This window comes from Bubalus bubalis, chromosome 13, assembly GCF_019923935.1.
Source record: "Bubalus bubalis isolate 160015118507 breed Murrah chromosome 13, NDDB_SH_1, whole genome shotgun sequence".
In the NCBI taxonomy this organism is placed as follows: domain Eukaryota; kingdom Metazoa; phylum Chordata; class Mammalia; order Artiodactyla; family Bovidae; genus Bubalus; species Bubalus bubalis.
The window spans coordinates 14171721-14196547 of record NC_059169.1 but is presented as its reverse complement, the minus strand read 5'-3'; the positions used below and the strand labels follow the sequence as shown (position 1 = coordinate 14196547).

The following is a 24827-nucleotide window of genomic DNA, read 5'->3' as shown; positions in this document are numbered from 1 at the left end:
AAATAGAAAGCTAATGAGAACCTGCTGTACAGGGCACTCTACTCAGTGCTCTGTGGTGACCTAAATGAGAAGGAAATCTAAAAAAGAAGGGATATATGTGTATGTATAGCTGATCACTTTGCTGGACAGCAGAAACTAACATGACATTGTAAAACAACTATACTCCAATAAAAACTTTTTTTGTTTTTTTTTAAAAAAGCAATTCCCAGGGCAAGGGTTTGGGACCAACTTCATGGGCATTGACCTGAGCAGTCACAAACAACCCTCACTTAGTTTAATGTTCTGCAGTCACCATGATGATTTTTTTAATAATTTGTGAAAAAATAAATACAGCAAACTGAGTGTGTGTGTGTGTGTGTGTGTGTGTGTGTGCTCAGTCGAGTCCAACTATTTGCGACCCCATGAACTATAGTCCACCAGGTTCCTCTGCCCATGGGATTCCCTAGGCAAGAATATAGGAGTGGGTTGCCATTACCTCTGCCAGGGGATCTTCCCAACCTAGGGATTGAACCCACATCTCTTGGGTCTCCTGCATTGGCAGGTGGATTCTTTACCACTGTGCTACCTGGGAAGCCCAAATATAGCAAAGGAGGGAGAATAATGTCAAGAAGTGAGTAAAAAAGAAAGGGGCAAGGACACCAAGGGAATCCTTTGCCTGTTTTCTCTCCTTGTTGATTTTGTCTGATTGGTCATGTTCATTACAAGGCAGGGGCTCAGAGATTTTTAGACTTCAAAGTGGTCTTGGAGTCCATACAAAATAACTTCATTTTTCAAATGAGGAAGCTTCAACTCAGAAAAATGAAATGATTTGCCCCAAACACACAGATTTACTTGCTGTTCTACCTGGGTATGGGCTTCCAAGGTAGCTCAGATAAGAAGGAGACCCTGCAGGTGTGATTGGGAAGATTGAACCCAGGTCTGCTGCATTGCAGGCAGGGTTTGGGAAGATCCTCTGGAGAAGGGCTTGGCAACCCACTCCAGTATTCTTGTCTGGAGAATCCCATGGACAGTGGAGCCTGGTGGGCTACAGTCCAAGGGATTGCAAAGAGTTGGACACAACTGAGCAACTAACACATACATACATACAATCTGGGTCGGTTGGTTGAATTAATACTCATAAGATGCTCATTGACCAGCAAGTCCTAGAAGTCCCAGCATCCCAGAGTGAGAGTCTTTCCAGACTGGAGCCGTATTCACCAAGACAGCTATGAGCCACTGGCACCCCAAACTCTCCAGGTGCTCAGGAGGAATCTAGGTAGTCTTAATATACCTCAGAAAGTCACTGAGCACAAGTTCATGTGCCCAACGCACGGTGAGGCCAAACAACATGGAAACGTCAGAGTTGGGAGCAGACAAAAGTTGATTTCAGGACAATGCAAGAAGACCTGTGGCTCCCGCCCTAAAAAGCCCCAGACTTTCTTAGAGGTTTCAGCAAAGCATTTTTAACAGCCAGGTGAGAGGGGGAGAGTCACAGAGTAAGTGGTCATCTTGTGCACAGTTCTCTGACTGATTGATTGATTATGAGATAGGTAACAGGGTGGCTAATTTTAATCAATCCTTGGGTACCAGTAGGTCTGAGGGCTACATGCCCAAGACTATTGTGGAGTTAATTCCTTCTATTTGGTTGGTGGTTTTTAGCATCTGAAAAACTCAGGAAAGATGCATGAGATACCATTATCTAAGCACCTTAGAGAGAAACTATGGCAGAGGATGTAGGGGAAGGGTCCTGTTTGGTTACAAGAATTGGAAATTAGTGTTTCAAATGAATGTATGAAAGACAAGCTCTTAAGATATACGGCATTAACTTCTGATGCAGTTAGCCTCAGAGGGTACCAGATGTCAAAATAAACCTGTTTCCTTATAATTTCCAAAAAAAATTATATGTATAGACACACATATATGATCAACGATGCAATGATAAGCATGAGTATTCGTTCCTGTAACTACTCCTCTCACGCAGTAGCTTTCACGCTAAGTAACTAACAAGTATTGTAGAATTAGTATAGAGCATTAAGATAAACTAAGAGTGTTAGGGGAAATGAAGGGAAAAGAATACAGATATGCTATTTTACTATCTTAGTATCGGTGTTAATGTCTTCTTGAAGGTAGTGTAACAATATTTGGCTCCTGAGTAGTAGTTGTTGTTTTTTTAAGTTAATACCGCATTTATCAGGACTTTAGTCCCTTCCCACCTGGTGAGCAGCATGTCCCCTCATTGGAATCTAAGAAGGAGCTAATGTATACTGAAACCAGATTTCATGCTTAGAAAATCCTTGAGCTGTTAAAAGGCACACCTGTGTTGTTTGGCAGCTGAGTTGAATCTCAAGTAAAGAATTTCTGCAAATCTCTGGTTCAGTCCGCTAAACTGGTTTCACTCCCACTGAACAAGTGTGGGGTGGGGGAATCCTCTATTTTTCCTTAACAACCATAATAATGCCAAATAATTAACTTCCGATGTTAAGTCTCAGCAGCTTAGTTCTCAAATGTGGAAAGGCTCAGAATATATTTCAGGCCACTTAATGTCTTTATGTCAAATTTATTATAAATTAGTACTGTTCATATCAGAAAAGAAACAATGCTTATTTTTTTTTGGAAAGGCCAAGTTAACGTTAATTAAGACGTTATTTTGAATAATTTGGAGAAGTAACTTTCTAACTATTCACTTTTGAATTTAAATTAAGAATGGTTTGTTATGAATAGTTACATAAAAAGTTCAGTAAACTGAATCCTAAAAAAATTAAGGAAGCATTTAGCGGTTGAAAGGTACTCTATAAACGGGTTTTCAGATTAACTGCAAAGGTTATTTGGGACTCTAGAATCTTAAAGTGAAATAGGTAATTTATCCATTACTTCCTTTAAAAAGACTCTCTTCAATCTGTCTTCCTTTTTTGGACATTCTTATGTTAGATGACGTGGTTTCTTCTGACTAAATTGGTTTTGAAAAGCTTAAGATATAAGACATTTCTAAGTAAATACTTGATTCACTACATAATATTCTTTAGGTGTTAAGGAAAGTTAATATTTTTCATCCTTCGGTCAGGTTCTTGTGGGTTCTAAGAAGTCACTCTCCATAGTTAATACGCAGTACATGCCAGCGGAGAGAAGTCTGGGGCTATGAAACCTCACAGAACAGACAAAGGATAAAAGTAAAAGAAAATTAGTCAAGTCCACAGGCATAACGACCCTAGTCTGTTTCAGCTGGCAAAGGAACTAATAGAGCTGCCACACGGTTCATAATTTATGGGTTGTTTGTGGTATTTTCAACCCTTTTAAGTTGAAGCTGTGTGTTATGATCTCTATAGTAAAAGAGTATTTCTTTTTTCAAAGTTTTCAACCAAGAAAGGAATATTCTTTTTCTCTATAACACAAATCATCCGGTTTGCTAAATTGACTGTTTATATACAGGAATCTCAACTGGTCAGAGCTGTGATGTCCAACCTGACTGTGCATTATGAGTTTTGGAAAAATCCCTACCAGAGGCACCCCCAGAGATTCTGGATAAACGGTCTGGTGATGCGGCAGAGTCTTCCTTGGAGGTCCAAGTTAGAATTTAGAATTTGTTTCCTCCGAAAGCTATATTGCAATGATAGGTTTGTGGATATTTTAAGTACAGTTCGCAAAACTACATTATCTGTTAAATAAATCTGTGGGGGCTAGTCTGAAACACCAAATTATTCTTCACAGTTGTTTTTGTAAAACCATGTACCTTTGGTTCCAAATGATGACATTCATAACCAATTTATTGATAAATTAGGATCTGCATGAGTCTTTAAGGTCACAATACTAGACTTCTTGTGTGTCAAAAGTAAGTCAGGGTCTTGCAAAAAAAGAATCAACACTTTTAGTGTGAAACTACCACAAGGAAGACACAAGCAAACAAAGACACTCAAACAAGGCCAGGAAATAAAGTACAAAACCAACATCTGTTCACATTTTAACTTTTGGAAAGTCCATAGGGAATGTTTTGGATTATGACTTCTTGTGTTGTCTGAACAGTAAATTGGATTAAAAGAAAGCAGATCATTCAGAAAGAAATACGACATAGAAATAATGGTGTAAATATGCTGGAGGGTAAGAAACCAGAAAATAAAATCATTTTAAAATGACAAATCACACAAAAGAATAGAGGACACCTTGTTGTCAATACTCAAAGGTGACTGAGGAGGTTAAGTACGTGCTTCTGGATCCTCAGTAAACCCAACATGACACAGCAGGACAAGCTGGGACCAAGAGGAGCATAGTAGTGGAATCACGTCTGCATTCCACCAGGTAAACTGTCTTCACCAGTATTCCCATTCACACAAGCCGTGAAATGGTCAGGCACATACACACACACACACACACACACACTTCCCAAGAACTCCTTCAGGGCCCACAAGTAGGACTTAACTTGTGTTTTCTCAGTGCAAATCATGGCAGTTGCATGGATGTTAAAGAGAGACAGATTTGGACTCAACAGAAACAAAAACTTGCTCAAAGGCTGTCAGTTCAGTCGCTCAGTCGTGTCCAACTCTTTGCAACCCCATGAATCACAGCACGCTAGGCCTCCCTGTCCATCACCAACTCCTGGAGTTCACCCAAACTCATGTCCATTGACTCGGTGATGCCATCCAGCCATCTCATCCTCTGTCATCCCCGTCTCCTCCTGCCCCCAATCCCTCCCAGCATCAGAGTTTTTTCCAATGAGTCAACTCTTCGCATGAGGTGACCAAAGTATTGGAGTTTCAGCTTTAGCATTAGTCTTTCCAAAGAACACCCAGGACTGATCTCCTTTACCCTGCCATGCGCTAAAACCTGAAGTTCTGAAGGTTAGAGCGTGAACTGAATATTCTCTCTAGAAATAAGATGATTGTGTTGAGTGTGGAGTGTGTCCATACAATCTCCAATGATCCTCCCAAATCTGTTCGGATGTTTCTATAATTCAACCCTCTCTCTTCTCCAGAGACAGCAAATCACTTCTAATTTCATTCTATACTCGTTTATTATTTTTAAGTGACAAAGGGGAATTGAGAAATTCTTCACAATGAACCAAAGTGTCCCTGCATAAACATTGTGAAACAGGGTTGTTGTTGTTCAGTCACTTAGTCGTGTCTGACTCTCTGTGACCCCATGAACTGCAGCATGCCAGGCTTCCCTGTCCTTCATTATCTCCCTGAGTTTGCTCAAACTCATGTCCATTAAGTCAGTGATGCCATCCAACCATTTCATCCTCTGTCACCCTTCTCTTCTTGCCCTCACTCTTTCCCAGCATCAGGGTCTTTTTCAATGAGTCAGCTCTTAGAATCAGGTGGCCAAAGTACTGGAGCTTCAGATTCAGCACCAGTCCTTCCAATGAATATTCAGGGTTGATTTCCTTCAGGAAACAGGGTTAGCAGCTAGCTTTATTATAGGACTGATTTAGAGGTTCATTCCAAGAACTTTGGACTTCCCAGGTGGCTCAGTGGTACAGAATCTGCCTGCCAATGCAGGAGACACAGGTACAATCCCTATTTCAGGAAGATTCCATGGAGGAGGGAATGCAACCCACTCCAGTATTCCTGCCTGGAAAATCCCATGGACAGAGGAAACTGGCTGGCCTACAATCCATGGGATTGCAAAGAGTCGGACACAAAAGAGCACTCTCGCACCAAGAACTTTAAAGGGACAAATAATAAAGCCAGTCTTTGTTCTCTCATTTTTGCCCAAATGTGTGACCTCTGGAGCCAAAAGTACACCCTAATCTTTAAGTTTACTTTCAGATAGCAATGAAGGAATGAGTTTATCCCTCAGATGCTAAAGGTGGAGCTGGTAAAAAAAAAAAAAAAAAAAAAGTAAAACAAGATGCAGAGAAGCTGAAACAGACCATCGTAGAAGAGACTCAGAAACGGGAGCTGGAAGGAACCCACAGGAAAATGTCTTAAATGCATGTCCTACGTGTAGTGCATTGGTATCAGCAGTCCAGCGTTGTGACTGGAACAGTCACGATCAGGACCATAAAGAAGGTCCCCTTGCAGCCTGGGCTCTGCACAGACCGCTGTCCTGAATTGAGGCCTGTGTCACCCACCTCCTTGCAGTGACCTTCTGCATGCCGCCGGGCCGAAAGGAACTGCAAAAGTTCAGGGCAAGGCTGACTTCGAGCCCAGAGCTTCAGTGATCGCTCCTTAACAAGCTGAACTGGGTCACCCAAAAGAGCGTGGCACGAAAACCTTTAGAGTTCAGCAGGCCAAGGGCTGCGTTAGCAGGCCGTGTCCTTTCCGGGCACACAAAAGCCTTTTTTTTTTCCCCCCTGCTCTGCTTTTACAAGATACTCTGAACGCCAAGCTATTGCCAATGGGTAGGGCCGGGGAGGGGAAAGAGGGTGGATGCAGTAGGTCGTCCACATTCGGCTGCCAATTTGTTTAACAGGAAAGCCCCTCTCCACGGTGCCTCGGCCCCGAAATGGCGAGCAGGGAGTGGAGCCGCAGGGACGCACAGGGTCGCGTTGGGCCAGCAGGCTGGAGGGGAACCCAGGTAGCAGCTCCGCGCAAGCCGTTTCTGCTCCCCGAGAGCGCGGCCCGGGGCCGCGCGCGCCCCTAGCGCCGGGGCTGCGGGTGGGCGGGGCGACGGGGGCGGAGTCGCGGGGCCGGGCGCGCGGTGGTCGCTGTGCGGCCGCCAAGTGGGGAGCGCGAGAGCAAGCGGGGCGGCAGCGGGCGGCATGGCGAGCACAGCGTCGGAGATCATTGCCTTCATGGTCTCCATCTCCGGCTGGGTGCTGGTGTCCTCCACGCTGCCCACCGACTACTGGAAGGTGTCCACCATCGACGGCACGGTCATCACCACCGCTACCTATTGGGCCAACCTGTGGAAGACGTGCGTCACGGACTCCACGGGCGTCTCCAACTGCAAGGACTTTCCTTCCATGCTGGCGCTGGACGGTCTGCATCCCCTAGCCCCCCAGACCCCGACCCTCGCTCTCTCCCCTCCTCCGTCCGTGGCTGGGCGCCCGCTGAGCTGAGCCTCACGACCCCCGGCGGGACCCTTCACCCTCTCCGCCGCCCGCCCAGGACTCCTTCCCAAGCCCGGCCGCGCTTTCCCTCTCGGTCCCTGGAGGAGCCGGGGAAGAGTCCCCGGTGCCCGTGGCCCGCCTTCCCCGGACGTCTGTCCCGAGGGGGCGCCTGTCTGAGCCCGGATCCCCGAGGCGGGAGAAAGGGGACGCGCAGAACCGACCTGGGTGGGGTGGGTTCCTCTGAGGCGACTGGGATGGAGGGAAGTAGGTCTGCTGTCCTAGGAGTTGAGGACTGAGTTATGGGACCCCCCCCCCCCCCTTGAGAACTGTTGGGGCAGAGAGTCACGGAGAGGGGGCTTGCCCTCTCCAGCCAGCACTCCCCAGAAGGGCTGGATTCTGCTCTTGCCTGGAAAATCCCATGGACGGAGGAGCCTGGTAGGCTGCAGTCCATGGGGTCGCTAAAAGTCGGACACGACTGAGCGACTTCACTTTGACTTTTCACTTTCATGCATTGGAGGAGGAAATGGCAACCCACTCCAGTGTTCTTGCCTGGAGAATCCCATGGACAGAGGAGCCTGGTGGGCTGCCGTTTATGGGGTCGCACAGAGTCAGACACGACTGAAGCGACTTAGCAGCAGCAGCGTCAAAGCGAAATCTGCTTGTTCTGAACTCCTTGTAGCCATTTCATTCGTGGTTTTAAAAGTGGGCTGGGGGAAAAGAAACATATTGCAGGGGCACCCCTCCTCCTCAAAAAAAAAAAAAAAAAAAAAAAAAAACAACACAAAAAAACCCCGCTGCTGCTGCTAAGTCGCTTCAGTCGTGTCCTACTCTGTGCGACCCCATAGATGGCAGTCCACCAGGCTCCCCCTTCCCTGGGATTCTCCAGGCAAGAACACTGAAGTGGGTTGCCATTTCTTTCTCCAATAAACCGCTAGGTATCTACAAATGAATCTGCTGGGCTTTAACTCTTGCTGTAAATTTTAGGGAAATAAATAGTTCTTGCTTGTGCTGCAGAGAGTAGCTGAATCCTGGCCACCCAGAATCTTGTGCGGGGAAACTGACAAGTTCTGTGTGGCTCTCCTAAGTCCGAGTCTGCTGCCAGTTGTTCATGAGACTGTTTTCTAGGTTGTTCTTGTTAGCTGGGCTGTATAAGGTATTGTATTAGAGCAACAGGTGTTCACAAAGAAAACTGGCTATTTTTAGTTTCAAGAGGAATGGTACCTGTCCACGCAGTGACACTGATTGCTCAAGTTCTAGGCTCCTTTCTCCCAGGATTTCACAGCACGTCGTTCCTGGCAGAAACTTTAAGAGAGTCATTTACATGAGTTCTCGATTTGAGGTGTTTTCTTTTTATTTTATTACCACACAGCAAGTTTTTGTTTGTGTAGCTGAGTAAATAACAGACAAAATTTAATTTCCCTGAGATGGTGCTTGCCACGAAAAGCAAACTCTTGCTCAACGGAGGTATTTGGTGGAAACCCCGCGGAAAGGAATAGGTATCTGGTTTTAGATGAGTGACACCTGGGTCTGCCATCCTGGTGTGTAAAATAAGTAGCTGGGATGCCACTGATGGTCTGGAATGACTGTTGAATTTCCTGTGCCCTGCAGAGCACACATCCAGATAGATGTTTGAACAGGCAGGCTCCTTTCTGTGGTTTCCATTTAGGAATATGGATTGACAGTTGTTCTAAACACATTCGTTCTTCTAACTCTCTTGTCACTGCCAGGCTGCCAGGCAGGTGCACTTCCTTCTATGGGACAGTTGGGGGACAGAGGCTGCGATCGAGAAATAAATACTTCATGAAAATGATTGGGTGTAGAATAGTGAAGCCCTCACCCCATGTGTCTGAGGTGAGAATAGACATCATGGTCAAGATCTGGGGGCAAAGGAACTTCGCTGGTGGTCCATGAGCTAAGACTCTGAGCTCCCGATGCAGGGTTCCCAGGTTTGATCTCTGGTCAGGGAACTAGAACCCCCATGTTGCAACTAAGACCTAGGGCAGCCAAATAAGGGATTCCCACGTGACTCAGTGGTAAAGAATCTGCTTGCCAATGCAGGACAAGCAAGAGACATGGGTTCAATCCGTGGGTCGGGAAGATCCCCTGGAGGAGGAAATGGCAACCCACTCCAGTATTCTTGCTGGTAAAAATCCCCCATACAGAGGAGCTTGGCAGGCTACAGTCCCTGAGGTCACAAAGAGTCGGACACAACTGAGCCACTGAACACACATACAGGCACATATACAAATAAATAAATATTTTTTTAGAAAGATTTGGGGGCCAGAGGAGTAGTGAGGAGGAAGAAGAGCATAGCTTTCAGCCATCCAGCTCTAAAGAAGAGGCGTGACATTTGTATACAACTCAGCTCACAAAATGGCCTTCCACTTCCACACAAGGGCTCGTGTCTAGAAAATGACTTTACAAAACATAAATGACTTCACCACTTGTTCTGCCTTGTTTTCAAGTTAATAACATAGCTTTCCAAGTCAGTACCTATAGAAATAACTCTTTTTAATGACTGCATGAGTACTGTTAAATAAACTGGTTTATTCAATGACTTAACCACTGTTGGATGTTGGGTAAAGCCTTCCTAGGTTTTCACTGTCTTTAGTGCTTTATTGAAAACCTGTTTGCTTCTTTGTGCATATGTGTGTTTCTGTAGCGTAAATACTGAGAAATAGTATTGTCAGAGCAGTTGAATATTCATTTTATTAGTCAGTTTATACTGCCTCATTAATTCCACCTAGCGTACGAGAATACCTGTTTCTCTCCACATTCTCACCACTAAGTTTCTCATCCAGTTTAATGGGCAGCAACCTATCATGTTATGCTTTTAGTTGGCATTTCCCTGATTACTGTGATTTTGACCATCTTATCATGTACTTAAAGACCACTTTTTTCCTTTTATGAGTTGCTTGTCTGTATCTTATGCCCATGGTTTGGTTGTTTCCTCTTGGTTTAAATGATTTGTTTTGGGGTTTTTTTTAGATTCTAGATATCGGTCTTTGATTTGTTAGATATGTTGCAATCTCAGCCCATTGCTTGTCTTTTAAATGTGGGTGTCTTTTCTCATACAAAACATTGAAATATATCTTATAATCCCGTGTATCCATCTCATGGTGCTGGCTCAGCTTCTTGTGGCTTAAGAGGGCATCGCCTATCCCAAAGTGATCATTTACTTTTCATTATTTCCCAGAATAATATTTGAAGGTGGGAGTTCAACGATGCAGCTACATTTTTCCCTGTAGAGAGAAGTCAGTTCCTCCCACTTACAAGTGGCACTTCCTGGAACAAGCCCCTTTGCTTGTTGACGCTCTGCAGTGTACTTTCAGGGCAGCCACATGTGCTGGATGCTGGCCCTCAGTCAGGTCCTGCCCACAGCACGGTCCACTTGGACTTCTTGATATTGCATTTGAAGTGGAGGGAGAAAGCTGCATTAGCAGGGGGTGTGGTGGCCGCAGCCCTGAGTAAGCCAATCCTCCCTTTAACCCAGGCAGAAAAATCCAAGGGAAAGAGAAGGCTCACAGTGCTCCCCTGTCTCATCTTAGGTGGAAGAACGTGTCTCTTGGACACAGAGGATGGGGTCATCATTCTGAATTTCCTGTATGAGGTCAAAGCTCTGATTCCATATTGTCAAGAGGTATTATTGTTATCCCAGTTTTCCCTATAAGGAAAAAGCTAAATGTACAGCTTGAATGTAATGCCATGTTAAGATTCCAACTCTAATTTCTGCCTAGAATCAATCTTAGTGTTAGAGACAGGAAGCTTTGATGTGCTTCTTACCACTCACCAGACACTTAGTTCATATTATTCCTCCTGTGAAGTAAGTGCTGTTCTCCCTGGGTTTTACAGATGAGAAAACAGTCTTGGAGAGATTAGGGAATGTAGTCAAGGATACACAGCAGGTAAAAAGAGGAACCGGAGCTGAAATTCAGAGTTCGTATTTGCCCCTCAGACCATCCTTCTCACAAAGGATCTGCTAAAAGCACACGAAGCTACTAGTGCAAGAAAAGCACGTTCTTTTTTTTCCCTTTTCTTCCTTCAATCAACAACTAGCAAGAGTGCTGCTAGGAAATTGTCTCCACCAAGTGGATATTTTTATTTCTGCTAGTTGGAAATGGAAAATAAGGTACATGTGGAAAACATTTAACTTTTAAGGGACACCTTGAAGGTTTCCTGCAACGGAATTCATTAAAGTCACGGTATTTTACTAATTGAAAAGCTCACGGTTGAACAAGCTGGTGATTTCTGTTTATTGCTAACCCATATTCCTTTCAAAGCACCACTTGAACTACAGCTGGGAAGCATTTTAAGCTAGGCTTTAGGTTTTGTTTTTGCTTTTTTTTTTTTTGTTTTCAGTTTATGCCATCTATTTTTGTTAGTGGGAATGTTTGTCATTTTTTCCAAGGAAGTTAACTATAAATTATACTTCAGAGAACTTCTGAGCAAATATGTTCATGCCTCAGCACTTTAATGTGTTAATTAGCTATTAACGGTGTCAGTAAATTAGACCTGTCAAAAATAATAGCCTCCTTGACTAGGTTTTTACCACCACTTCACTTGAGGGTGTTACTTATAAATTTTGACCTCCAGAACTGTTAAAATGCAAGGTTGTAGAAGTCTGCTTTGCAAAAGATAAACTCTGAAAGAGTTTGTGGGAAGTCACCCAAGGCTTGAGTCTGTGGGTGTTTTAAGAACCAGTAGCCGCTAATTTACAGACCTCAAGCCTACCAACAACTGGCTTCCATTTGAGGCTGGCAGTGGAGTTTATCCCAGGAACTCCAGACCCTGCAGTGCCTTCTTTTGTGCGTGTAATGTGTGTGCTTAATCGCTCAGTCATGTCCTACTCTTTGCGACCTCAAGGCTTTACTGTCCATGGGATTTTTCAAGCGAGAATACTGGAGTGAGTTACCACGCCCATCTCCAGGGGATCTTCCCCACCCAGGGATCGAACCCCCATCTCCAACATTGTGGGTGGATTCTTTACCATCTGAGCCGCCAGGGAAAGCCTTTATGCATGTGATGAGTTAGCAACTTATTGCTACTGTTCTCATGGTAGGCAGAGTTACCTTCCCCTCCACATCAGGGTTCTGGTTGGTTCTGATGAAGGACTGACGTCATCAGAACCTGCTCTCTCTCTATCTTTCCTCTTGTGCCAAGAGGGCAGAGCCAGTCCTTCTGCAGGTATCAGAGCTGAGACAGGAGAATGGAGTGAGAAACTCAGAAAAAAAATAGTATGAGTAATGGTTAAAGTTTAAAGCCTACTGTTATTTTCCCCAGTCATATTAAGGGTTGAATGCACCAGCCTGGGATTCTGACCACTGTGTACCATCTGGGAAAATGCATTTCACGTTCTGAGTGATCAGATTGTAGACTTAACCATTTGCATGGCTTGTGTGTTTTCTGTACATAAAGTCTGAGATTACTAAGGTAAATGCAAATTATGGTGGATGATAAGGTTTTAATAACATTATAATAGAGGTTATGGGCTTCCCAGGTGGCACTAGTGGTAAAGAATCAGCCTGGCAGTACAGGAGATGTAAGAGCCATGGGTTCAATCCCTGGGTTGGGAAGATCCTCTGGAGAAGGGAATGGCAACGCGTTCCAGTATCCTTGCCTGGAGAATCCCATGGACAGAGGAGCCTGGTGGGCTACAGTCCATGGGGTCACAAAGAGCTGGACACAACAAAGCGACTATTAGTACTACTAAGTCACACATACACTTTCTAGTCTGTTTAGGATTGCCGTAAGAATCAGCTAAAACATCTCAAAACCATAGGTTGAAACAAATGTCAAAAAATTATTGAAACCACATTGTCCCAGTAGCTCTGGTGGTAAGTGATGAGCCAGTTGCAGTTTCTCTGGAGGACTCGCTTTAACCTTGCAAGGGGGAGGGAGGTGGGAGGGGGTTCAGGATGGGGAACACATGTACAGCCGTGGCGGATTCATGTCAATGAATGGCAAAACCACTACAATATTGTAAACTAATTAGCCTCCAATTAAAATAAATTTATATTTGAAAAAAAAACCTTGCAAGGAACTAAGGGCTTCCTCCCCCTGTGCTTCTCCTGCTCCCTGGGCTCTGGCTGGGGGACTTGAGGACTGAAGTTTAAAATGGAGCTGAGTTAGCATTCCGCAGCAAACACACAGATCGCCCTTGCAGCACTACTACTGCTACCAAAATAAGCCTCCCTTATTCTGTTTTGCTAAAAATAAGTTTCTTTTACTGTTTTTTGTTGTTGTTTTTGACAGCCTGACCGTCAGTAAAATTGTTTTCTGTCTGGAAACAGTTCATACTATAAAATGGAAGATCGTTGTCCTTGCTTTCTGCATTTGTGGTGGTGTTCAATTGCTAAGTCAGGTCCGACTATTTGCATCCCCATGGCTTGCAGCGTGCCAGGCTCCTCTGTCCTCCACCGTCTCCCAGTATTTGCTGAAACTCATGTCCATTGAGTTGGTGATGCCTTCTAACCATCCCATCCTCTGTCATCTCCTTCTTCTTTTCCTGCCTTTAATCTTTCCCAGCATCAGAATGTTTTCCAATGAGTCAGCTCTTCGCATCAGGTGGCCAAAGCTTCAGTTTCAGCAACAGTCCTTCCAGTGAATATTCAGGACTGATTTTCTTTAGGATTGACTGTGGTTTGCATTTGTAGAGGCCTAAATTTGTTCAATTAATTAGAACATCTTCTGGGTACTCTTCAAAATGGATCCTGGGGTTAGGAATAAAACTTAAAATTTTATTTTTTGACCAAGAAACATGGCCTGGAGGCCACCTTGCAGCATTATTCCCTGAATATATGATTGTTGTAGCCTTAGAATTATTACTTATGTGATTATCATAGCCTTTGACTGAACACAGTAGGAAATGACTTGGTTTATCTTGGCACTTATGAGTTTTTTCGAATTAAAAAGTTCAATTCCAAATGTAAACCTGATAGATATTATGTTCATTTGTTCAACAAATATTTACTTACATTGGTGTGTCATCACTATTTCAGAATATACCACTGTTTCAGGCTGAAATGTACATAATGACATTTTTTAAATGTATTCATGTATATCCTATTAATTTAAAATTTGTTAATGTCTGGACAAAAGCCAGTCTGAAGTTTACCATCATCCTGGCTATGCAAATAAGAATATATGACTAAGAAAATGAGTGGTGCAGGAGGAATGTTCAAAGAAACCAACAGAGCAAGCTTTTAGGATACTTGGAAAGTATCCATTTGTATGCAGTTAATTTCATAATTATAAAATATTCTTCTAGGAACTAACCAATGCTTATTTAAACCCAGTGTTATTGTATGTGCCCTGAAAATTTTTTAAAAGGTCATAAAAATACATCTTGATTTAGATTCCTCATGGTTCATGATGATATTTCAGTTGGTCTCATTTATAATCTTTCACCAATATTAGAAGATGTGACTCTTTGGGAGCTCTGCTCATTTATAACGTTTTCAATGTCAAAATCATTAAAACATCTGTTTTAAAGGTCTGATGTGCAAAGGAATAAGAGGGTTGAGAGAGTGGCGGATGAGGTGTCTCAGGGTGAAAGGCAGTGTCATGTGGATTTTGTAGTCAGATCTGGATGGAATTCATTCCAGCCTCTTACTCAGTCATCCCTGGCATATCATGTAGCTTTTGTGTGTCTCAGTTTCCTCATCTGTGACTGTGGGAAAGCTCAGAGATGTAGCCTGAGGATCCTGCATGTGCCAGACTGAAAAGTGTGCCATAGGGATTAACTTTCTTTCCAATCTTGCTTGTTTTAACATGTGTTTTAACCATTTTTCAGTCTTTTCTTTTCTTTTTTTTTTTTTTCCAGAAAACAGTCATTCAGGAGGACAATGTAAAATGTGCTTCTCCCTGGACAGCCACATGTTTAATGCTAATGTAAATGCCCTACTCTAATTGCAGGTTACATCCAGGCGTGTAGAGGACTTATGATTGCCGCTGTCAGCCTGGGCTTTTTTGGTTCCATATTCGCCCTGATTGGCATGAAATGTACCAAAGTTGGAGGCTCAGATAAAGCCAAAGCTAAAATTGCCTGTTTGGCTGGGATTGTATTCATACTGTCAGGTAAATAGTAACTTTCTAACAAACAACGTGCTTCAGGATGTTAATGAAACACCAGGAGTCATAGTACTTTCCTTCTGATGCTCTTTAGGGCTGTGCTCAATGACTGGGTGTTCCCTGTATGCAAACAAAATCACAACAGAATTCTTTGATCCCCTCTTCGTGGAGCAAAAGTAAGTACTCTTCTTAAGTCTGTATGCTTGTGGCTTACAGGAAATGGATTTAAAATCATCTTCTAAATTAAGGTACCTAAATTTCCTCTATGGCTTATGAAAGTGGGACATACCGATAGAGGCTATTTGTTGACTTCATTTAAGAGCAAACAGTGTATGTGCTACATTGGCAAAAGATGCACTGAATCACTGCATTAATGTTACAAGTGTCTTGTAACATACTTGTCTGTAAATAGCTCAAGGCTTAGGATTTAGAACGCTAAAGCTCATCTACTATCCATTGTAAAACTGAAGTCAAATAGGGGAAAAGTGAAAGAGAGGTGTAAGACGGGGAGGAAAGGAGAAAGTGTGATAACCGAAAATTAAGAGCTTGCCTTGATTGCTGTCCATCCACAATGATACTTGCCAGATTTTAGGCTGTGGGCCAGTTTCCATCGCAGACATTGAGATGAAAACGAGACTGTGGTTCTGAAGATTAGAAATGATTAAATGATAGTGAATAAAGTATTATTTTTCATTTCTAATCAGCCTTTTCCATTTGTTCTGTTGACTATGGCCTTAACAAGTTCTACCTAAGAAACCTTTGTAAAGAAACTGTACATGATGCAGGGTCTTTAAAAAAATGCTCCAAGAGTGGCACAGACACCCAGATGTGACCAGTTTCAGCTGCGGGTGAATGCTTTGGCACTTACAGACCAGTTCTCTTGTTGCTGTTGGTTTTTAACTGTGGGCTGTTGCTTTTTATAGTTTCCCTAGGCTTATTTCTTTGCTTTGGAAAAAACCCAAGGAATACCAAATTAGAAATCATAATACATCAAACAGTTTGTCTTCCGTGAGAATATTCCCATAGATTCCTGTGGAAAACTGCTCGTGTATGCATGTGTACTGCTATCAACCAGGCTGGGGATTTTCTTTCAGTCTTCAGATAAAAGACTATAGAATTTTAAAAGAGTAATTACTAAAATGTCTGATCAGGATCCATTACTTTTTTCTGGTGGATTTAGGAATCTTTAGGAAATGATTTTTCTAGTAGTGTCTCTTGTGTAGTTCATGCATAAATAGTAAATGCTTATATAATGAAAATAATAGGTAACACATGTTATGCCCCTACCATTGACCAAGCAGAGCATTGCAGATATTATTTTATTTTTATTTTACTCTTACAATAGCCTCTAGTAGAAGAGAAGGAGACATAAATTAGGAAAATCAATTGGCTGAAAATTGGATATCAACACAAAGTAAACTGATTCCGTAGGTCTTAAAGTATTCAATTTCTGAAGTGAGATTTTGATTTTGGCATATTCTAGGGGAGAGGACTTCCCAAGCTGGCATTTCCTGGAATTTAGTAATCGGTACCTCTGATGTAGTTTGTGCATGAACTTGGAGAGGAATATGTTGGAGAATTGCTGCCAAAGGCAGGGCCAGCCCTAGGGGGACTGGGGTGAGGGCACCCCTCCAGGGGTGTTCTGATTATTTCCTTGGTGTCTTCATTGATGTTCATGAGAGTAAGTTCCTTGAGATCAGAAAACACTTATATATCATCTCTTATTTGCCTAGCACGGTGCCTGGTTAAGTGGAATTCTGATCTGCAGAGCTAGTCCTCTCAAGATTAGTAGAAAGGCCTTCTGTTATCTCAGCAGACTGAGGAAGCCTCTGCGGAGATGGAGACAGAAGGCGGGCTCATCCTCCTCTCCCATCTGTATCATGCATTCATCTTCCTAGAGCAGCATCTCTCCCTGCAGCCCTAGATGGCACAGCTGGGCACAGGGATGTGTGTGTTTAGCAGTGAGGATCAGGTGTTTGCCACATGCTCTAGTTTACATTTCTGGTGACTTAATTCATGGCCTAATATATGGACTATCTTGGAAAGTGTCTTGTGCACTTGAGAACAATGTTCATGCTGTTGTTGGTTGGTGTTCTCTATATATGTCTGTTAGATCTCATTAGTTTATTGTGTTAAGTCCTCTGTTTCCCTATCTTCTGGCTGGTTGGTTTGTTCATTACTCTGAGTGAGATATTGAAATCTCCAACTATTATAATAGAACTGTTTATTCTTTTTTTCCATTCTGCCAGTTTTTGCTTCATAGATATTCTGTCATTATGTGCATAAATGGTTATGGTTGTTATATCTCTTGCTGTATTAAATCTTTCATTAATATAAAAAAATAAATTTCTGGTGAGCAAATACTTGCCCTAAGATGCATTGAAAAACAGTTTGGGCTGCAGAACCTGATTTTGTTGCTGTTGTTTTTCTTAAGGATTCTCTACCATGTAAAGTGAATCTTTGTGGATTTCCAAGACTCACCTTGGTTGCTTACATTAGACACACAAGGCTAAGCTCATCCAGAGTTCCCACCACATTCCTACTATGTGCAGGAAACTCAGGAGGTGCTTTATTGATGAGGGAACAAAGTGAGTGGCTTCTGATGTATCACTGGGACGAAGATTGTGGCATTTACACCGCAAACAGCATCAGGCTTTGTATTCAGTGGCTGATTATTTCCGAAACACTTTCTTTCCCACAACTTTTCTGGGAAGATTTTTCTTCCTGCCTACAATCATTTGATTGCAATTGCAATCTTTAAAGAGTTTCACCTGGCTCTGGTTGTGTTCTGCCATTTCCCCATTTCCCCCCCCCCCCTTTTGTTTTGCTTCCTTGCTTTTATTCAAGTTGTGATTATGTTTTATGGCTCTAGGATGGACTCCTGCAAAGCCTTGAAAACTGTTTCTCAATGCTTCCCTTTGGGCTGTTTCAAACCAACTTCCTCCTTTTTATTAAAGCAAAATCTACCAAATTAAAACAAAATCTATCCTCCTGAAAGCTCATGGTCATAAGCACCCCTTAGTATGAGTCACCCTATCATTTTGTTGAAATATACATTATTCTCACCATCTGTTGTCCAAACCAGTATCTTCCTGAGTGTCTTGCTTTGTTTTTTTCTTAAATAGACAGTTCCAAAGAATTGATTGGCATAAGGAAACTTCTTTTCAAATCATGCAAAGTTAGAGTATTAAACCAATTTCCTTAATTGAGAAAACAGAACATCTGATCTTAGATTTATTCTCTTAAAGTCAATGAGATTTATCATTAACATTTTGGCTCAGATATTCATGGTTTGGGTCTTATCATAGTCAAGCCTTTTTAATTTCAGAGTTTTTGAAACCACGGAGTTACTTACCTTTAACATGCTTCATTCCTGGAATAGTTTCTACTTTAGTATCTAAGTTTTACTAAGGTAAAATCTTTTCACTGTTGTGGTTATTTAGTAGTTCAGAAATAAACAGCTGTCTGCTTCCTGGTAAATTCTCTCATTCCTGTTACCTATCAAGTTAAATGCACAGCAGACAATTCAAGAAGTATGTTTCTAGATTAGACATATTTTCCTGGGTGAATTTGAAAGGACAGTCGATCTCACTAGGTGGCCTTGCCAAGATATTTAACTTCTCTACTCTGTCCTTATTATAATTTAATGAATTATAGATGTTTATTTAAGCTTGTTCCAATCATGAGGTTATTTGGAGAATGAATTAATGCTGGTAAGAGGTTCATAGAGTCTCAGGTAAGGGATTCCATAGCAGTGCCAAGTGTTAAGAACAAACCAGAATTTGACTGTTAAATATTAAGAAGGATTCACTTTGTTCTGTGGTAAGACTGACCACTTAAGATCATCAGAATTGCTCTGATGCCTTTTTCATGCTGGCAGAACTTAATATACTTAGAAATCAAATGTTTGGCAACTGCATTTTGTTTTCACTGACCAGTATACGAAGCCACGATTTCTTCCAGTTTGCCATGCTTCCTGGTGACTCAGCTTTTACCACCACCACCCCTTTCCCTCTCCTCTTCACATCCTGGCCCACTTCTGTGTATCCTGCAGGAATTGCATTCTGGGTGAGGTGCCCACCAGGGTGCTCCCTTTGCTCCTGGTGCTTCTGTTACAATCCCACTGGGCAGTGGCACTTGCCTGTTGGTCCATCTTCCAAAGGAGACCAGGAGTATCTTGAAGCGAAGACCACATCTTGCTGATTTGGGCATCTCTTGTAACTGGTCCATTCTCTATGATGTTTACAGCAAGGATGATTAGTAAGCAGTGGTGTATAGCTGTCTGTCTGTCTGCATCTCTCTTAGGGTGGAAAGACTGAGCATGCTTGGGGAAATTTGGTTAAAGGGATGGGGGAGGGGAGACCTCAAGAATGAGGACCCTGGATCCAGGCTGCCTGGGAGAGAATCCCAGCTCTGCCATCTTTTAGTGGTGTAGCCTTGAAGAAATTACTTGTCCCTTCTTGTGTCCTGTGTTCCTCATCTGTAAAATGGGAAGAATGAGAACTACGAGTTTATCATGAGGATTAAATGAGATGGTACATTTCAGCTGTCTAGCCTGGTGCCTAGAGTAGGCACTCAGGGAACGCTATTCTTTTAAATGGGACTGACCCTTAAGCAGAGGCTATTACGTAGCAGTTCATTTATTTTACATTTCCTAAATTTGAGAATTCTCCACAAAGTTTCCATATGCAAGTAGATGCTTATTTAAATTATCCCTTTCTACTCTAGCCATGGTTTGGGAGGTGCCTGCCACTATTTCGTGGCTCTTTGGGAAGCCCTGGGTAGGAAATCTTGTGGTGTCTTGCAGATCACTGAGTAAGCTGTTAACTAACATGAATTGCATAAGGGAGAGGAGAATGCAGCAGCCTTGGGAGATACATGGATTGGTGGGCACTAAACAGCCTGCTTCCGGTACCTGGGACCCCAAAAGAATGCGGGGTATTTGGGGGAAAGGTGTGCTTGTAGATAATGCCTGTAGAATGCTTGTTCACATAAAATCCATCCATGCAGTGATACAGAGCTTGGATTATATAAGTGTTAGTTGCTCAGTCATGTCCAACTCTTTGCGACCCCATGGACTGGGGCTTGCCAGGCTTTTCTGTCCATGGAATTCTCCAGGCAAGAGTAGTGGAGTGGATTGCCATTTCCTCCTCCAAGGATTATATAAGCCTTTGAGTTAAGTTTCTTTTTGATGGTAATGTTTAAAAGATCAGTATACCAATGGAGTTCAATTTTTAAAAGTTAGCAGTGATAATATATGGATGTACTTCCTAAACTTGGAACTTTTAAAACATATTTAGTTGTTTTAAGGTAACGGCAATGTTTTGGCTACTACCACCCTTGATTAACATAAGGAGTAGGGCAGTATGTTTGGAAAAAAGTCCATCCTTGAGGTCAAAAGACTTGGCTTCTAGCTCTGCAGCCTCAAGCTCACTTTTCTCTGGGGATCTTAAAAGGATGAGGTTTTTCTTTTGTTAAACAGCTTTTGTTTTGTTTACGGAGGAGCGGCAGGTTCTTTTTTCAAGCCCAGCAAGCCCTGATTTTAATTACTACCCTCACCTCTTTTTGTGCTGGGTGAAAAGGCCGCCGGAGGGAATTCTGGAAAAAAATTCCATACCCTAGAGCCACTGAGAAGGCTATGAGCCGGGAAGAGAGGGAAAACTCACATCTTTCTGAAATGACAAGCCCAAAACACTGCACTGATTGTATCTTTTCATATTGATCCCATCTTTTCCTTAGCTAAGGTGAAAAGGGAGAAAGAGTGATGGCTAAGAGCTCAAGATTGGCTTCTGGTATCCTTTGCTATGCAAAAGCTTTTAATTAAGCCCCATTTTGTTTATTTTTGTTTTTATTACTCTGGGGGGTGGGTCAAAAAGGTTGAGATTAACTGATTGACTTTGCTGTACAGCAGAAACTAACACACACAACATTATAAAGCAACTAGGTGTGTTAGTAGCTCAGTCTGACTCTTTGCAACTCCATGGACTGTAGCTCACCAGGCTCTTAAAGCAACTATACTCCAATAAACATTAATTAAAAAAAAAAAAAAAAAGCTCGAGGATTGGAATCAGTTATGGGTTTTAAATCCTGGTTCTACTATTTACTTAGCTGAGGTATGGGGAGGCAAATAATTTAAACTCACTCAGGTTCAGTTTTCTGTGATGGTAGGAAGACTATCTCTTAGAATTGAAGATCAAATATGATAATACATGCCAAAATACTTAACACAAAAACAAAATCCTGGTACAGTGATCTGACGGTAGCTGTTGTTATGGTGGACTCGTACTTGGACCACAACTATACAGATTTGGGAGAACATGTAATGTTTACTTTGCAAACACATGTTCTTCTGCTTGTGTTGTTAGGCTTCATTGTCCTTTAATTATTTGTTTAATGTCTGACCATCGCCTCTAGACTGTAAGGTCCTTGAGAACAGCGTTGTGTTCTCTCATTCACCCCGAAACACATGATTTGAACAATATCTAGCTTGTACTTCTCTGATGGTGTCACCTACCATCAGAGGTAGGTGACAGGGTAGGTGGGATACATGCGCTCCCTGTAGATGGCAGATCAAATGATGACAGGGCTTTGGGTGCAAGAAAGAGATGAGAGGTGTTCCTCAATCTGTTCCATAAGGATTACTGTGCATGTCACTAGGCTAAAATAGGAGGTGAGTATGAAATGCATCAGAATTTAGACCACTGAGTGTGGTTCTAGCCCAGGCTCTCTCGTTAGGAAATGAACAGTAGCCTGGAGTCCTAGCACAGCCAGGTGAATAAGAGTTAACTTCATCTAGTAATTCAAGGTATATTTTAATGCCTTAGATCCTTATGGTTCTTTTTTGGGAAAATTCTGGTCATTAATCTGTGCTTTACTTTCTCTCTATAGAAAGAAAAATGTTCCCTATTGCTTGTTTACTAGATTCACAATTATATACATGAATTCAGGTCATAAGGCTGCTTTTATGAGTCCTTTCCATTGAACTGAATATGTGAGAGATAATCGAAGAACAAGGTTCTGATCTGTAAAACAGAGATCAGTCCTCAGCCTTTCCATCCTGCATCTGTCTGGTGCTAAGCAGACTGGTAGCCTTTCTGAATAATGAAGTTTTGGCGATTGTAACAGCTCAATAAAGAGTGGGAAAGCTGGTCTAGGGCCAGGAAGATGTTGTTAACAGAAGACAGACCTGCAGTAGATCATCTGAAATTTGGATAATCTCCTGAGGCGCTGAAGTCAGCTTTTCAGTGTTACCAAAAGTGAAGAAAGATTTCCAGGCAGAGATGGAGCTTCCCAATGAATGTCAGAGGAGGCATGGCCTGGAACAAACCTGAATGGATGTTACGTGGCTCACCCTCAGTCCTGTCTTTTAATAACACTTCTGTTTTTGCCAGATCACGCACACTGATGGGTGTGAATTCAAGCCACTGTTGAATAAGTCTGCTGTACGTGTCTTTCAACAGAAGGAAGAAGAAAAAGTCTCTAAGACAGAGAACCACGTCACAGAATCCCTTGCATCCAATTGTTAGAAGCTATTGGTATAGATGTGGAGTCTCTTTAAGACTTTAGCTTTAAAATGGTTCTATTTATTAAATATTTGACTGACAGAATTCATAAAAAGCTCAAAAGGAAATGATACTCTCCTTGAAATACAATCCATATTTAGTGACTTCAAGAAAATCTAAAAATATGTTTAAAAACAGGAGTAAGTGAGCCAGTTCCATGACCAGGGATTGAACCTGTGCCTTATGCAGTGCAAGGTCACAATCCTAACCACTGGACCTCCAGGGAATTCCCAAACCAGTTTTTAATATAAGCCACACTGATGACTCTTAAATCCCTTCAGAAAGTTTCAGTTTGCTTAAATGAATATAAAGTCGTAGTTCCCAACATCTGAGCTGTGTGGGTAGTTATCTTCTGATTTCTCGCCAGTTGTATGCTCTTTTTAAATGAATTCACAGTGCTGAGCTATGATTTGAGTTCTACCAACCTATGCCCTAATGGACCACTATCAATTATTAGAGACTTATTTTTAACCATGATCCTGGCACTGGCATCCTGTTTTAGAAAGCTAAATGTTTTAAGAAAAATCTCAGACTGTTTTTTCCAGGAGGATTTACACTGAAAGTTAATATACTAATGCCTAGTTTCATGAGAGAAGACAGCCTAAGCTCTAAGGAGAAAAATAAAGAAAAATAGAAAGTATTGTTAAATTGTAATCCTATAATAATGTCCTTCATGTCGAAATGTTCAGTGTGCTCATCCTTTAGTTGTCTTTGCAGTAATAGCATGACAGTGGATGGACTGGATGCCAGCTTACTGTAGAAACTGCAGATATTTTAAAGAGATCCATTGACCGGTACCACGACTTGGCAGGGCTTCTGCTCGTTTTATTTATATAATGTCATCCAAACATTGTACAAGAAGGGCCTATTGTGGGAATCCAGGATATCCTTTGTAGATGTATAACATGATATTTAATGAAGGTATCTTTTATAAAACTACAGGTTAACACTCTGGATCTGGCCAGCTCTTTTCACCTGTACACTTCACTGTCCAGTCCTCTTTCAAGCTGGTTTTTGTGCACACTGAAGGCTTTTTCCCCACTTACACTGACCTTCTGTTTCTGCCACTGCCTCAGGTTGGAACAGTTTGAAAAGTTTCTTGGTTCCCAGAGCCTAATCAGTGCCTTAGTGCAGGATAAGGTGCTTATAGCTCTTCCTTTAGCTCTCACCTTGATTCCCCAGGTAAAGCAATGCAAGAGTGAAAAAGAAGGGCTCACGAGGCAGTGTGTATTATGTAACAATGGCAACCCACTCTAGTACTCTTGGCTGGAGCATCCCATGGACAGAGGAGCCTGGCTGGCTATAGTCCATGGGGTCACAACGAGTCGGACACCACTAAAGTGACTTAGCCTGCATGCACACGCCAAGTTGTAGTGTGTATTATATAATTCACCTCTTCCCAGTTGCAAATGGAAGCTGTGAAATTAACAGAAAAGCCAGATCTGGAAATGGGCAAGTAGACCACCAGGCCCTTGTCTTGTGTAAAGGCTGCTTCCTGCTCCCACTGGCTGGTGGCCGGGACCACACTGTCACACCACCACCGCTGCCTGGCCCTGCCCAGATGGGAGTTCAGGCATAGTGACACAGCACGCCGAAAAGGATGAGACAAAGCTCAGGACAGGCACAGGCCACGGATGCCAGATGCTGTCCACAGTGTGGGGAGGCCTTGATACCTAAGCCTGACTTGGCACCAGGTCCAGGGGGGGATAGCCTGACCGTGATCCCAACTTTCCCCTCCTACTCTCAATTCTTCCTTTCATTCTCAGACCCTCTGGATTCTGTATGATCAAAACAGACCCTTCCCCCTCTGACTTCATTTAAGCACCATTAGGTAGGGAATGTCATCCATTTGTTTTCACCTTGTGATAGAGGCCTGTGAGCCAAAAGTCTGAGAATCACTTCTTTTATTTAAAAAAAAAAAAAAAAAAATTCTTCAGGAAAAGGACAGGCAGACATGAGAACACTACAACCCCTGAGATTTTGGTATACTTGTCTCATTCAATATTTGTTTCTCCAAAACATACATATATATATATATATATACACACATATATATATGTATACATATATATACATATATATATATATATATATCTCCCCTGAACGGATATCCTCCAGCCCTCCATTGTGACTTCCTTTGTTGTTCTTGGTGGTGGTGTTTGTACCTTTGAATGGTGACCTCTCCAGGGCAAGGGCTGTCTTACTTACCTTTGCATCTCTTCTAGTCATCA

At 42.4% G+C, this 24827-nt stretch overlaps 1 protein-coding gene across 2 annotated transcripts in view; it reads left to right on the top strand.

Annotated features, from left to right (window-relative positions):
• The window catches only part of CLDN10 (claudin 10), a 105507-nt gene that overhangs the window by 78087 nt on the left and 2593 nt on the right, over window positions 1-24827 (top strand). Inside the window, exons 1-3 of one of the 2 annotated variants that reach the window (XM_006074280.4) lie at window positions 6604-6893; window positions 14879-15040; window positions 15129-15210. In XM_006074280.4, coding sequence (XP_006074342.3) covers window positions 6674-6893; window positions 14879-15040; window positions 15129-15210 — 464 coding nt within the window. In that variant the 5' untranslated portion in view covers window positions 6604-6673. Of the gene's footprint in view, window positions 1-6603; window positions 6894-14878; window positions 15041-15128; window positions 15211-24827 lie in introns of those variants that run through there. The other variant, XM_006074279.4, reaches the window with a different exon arrangement.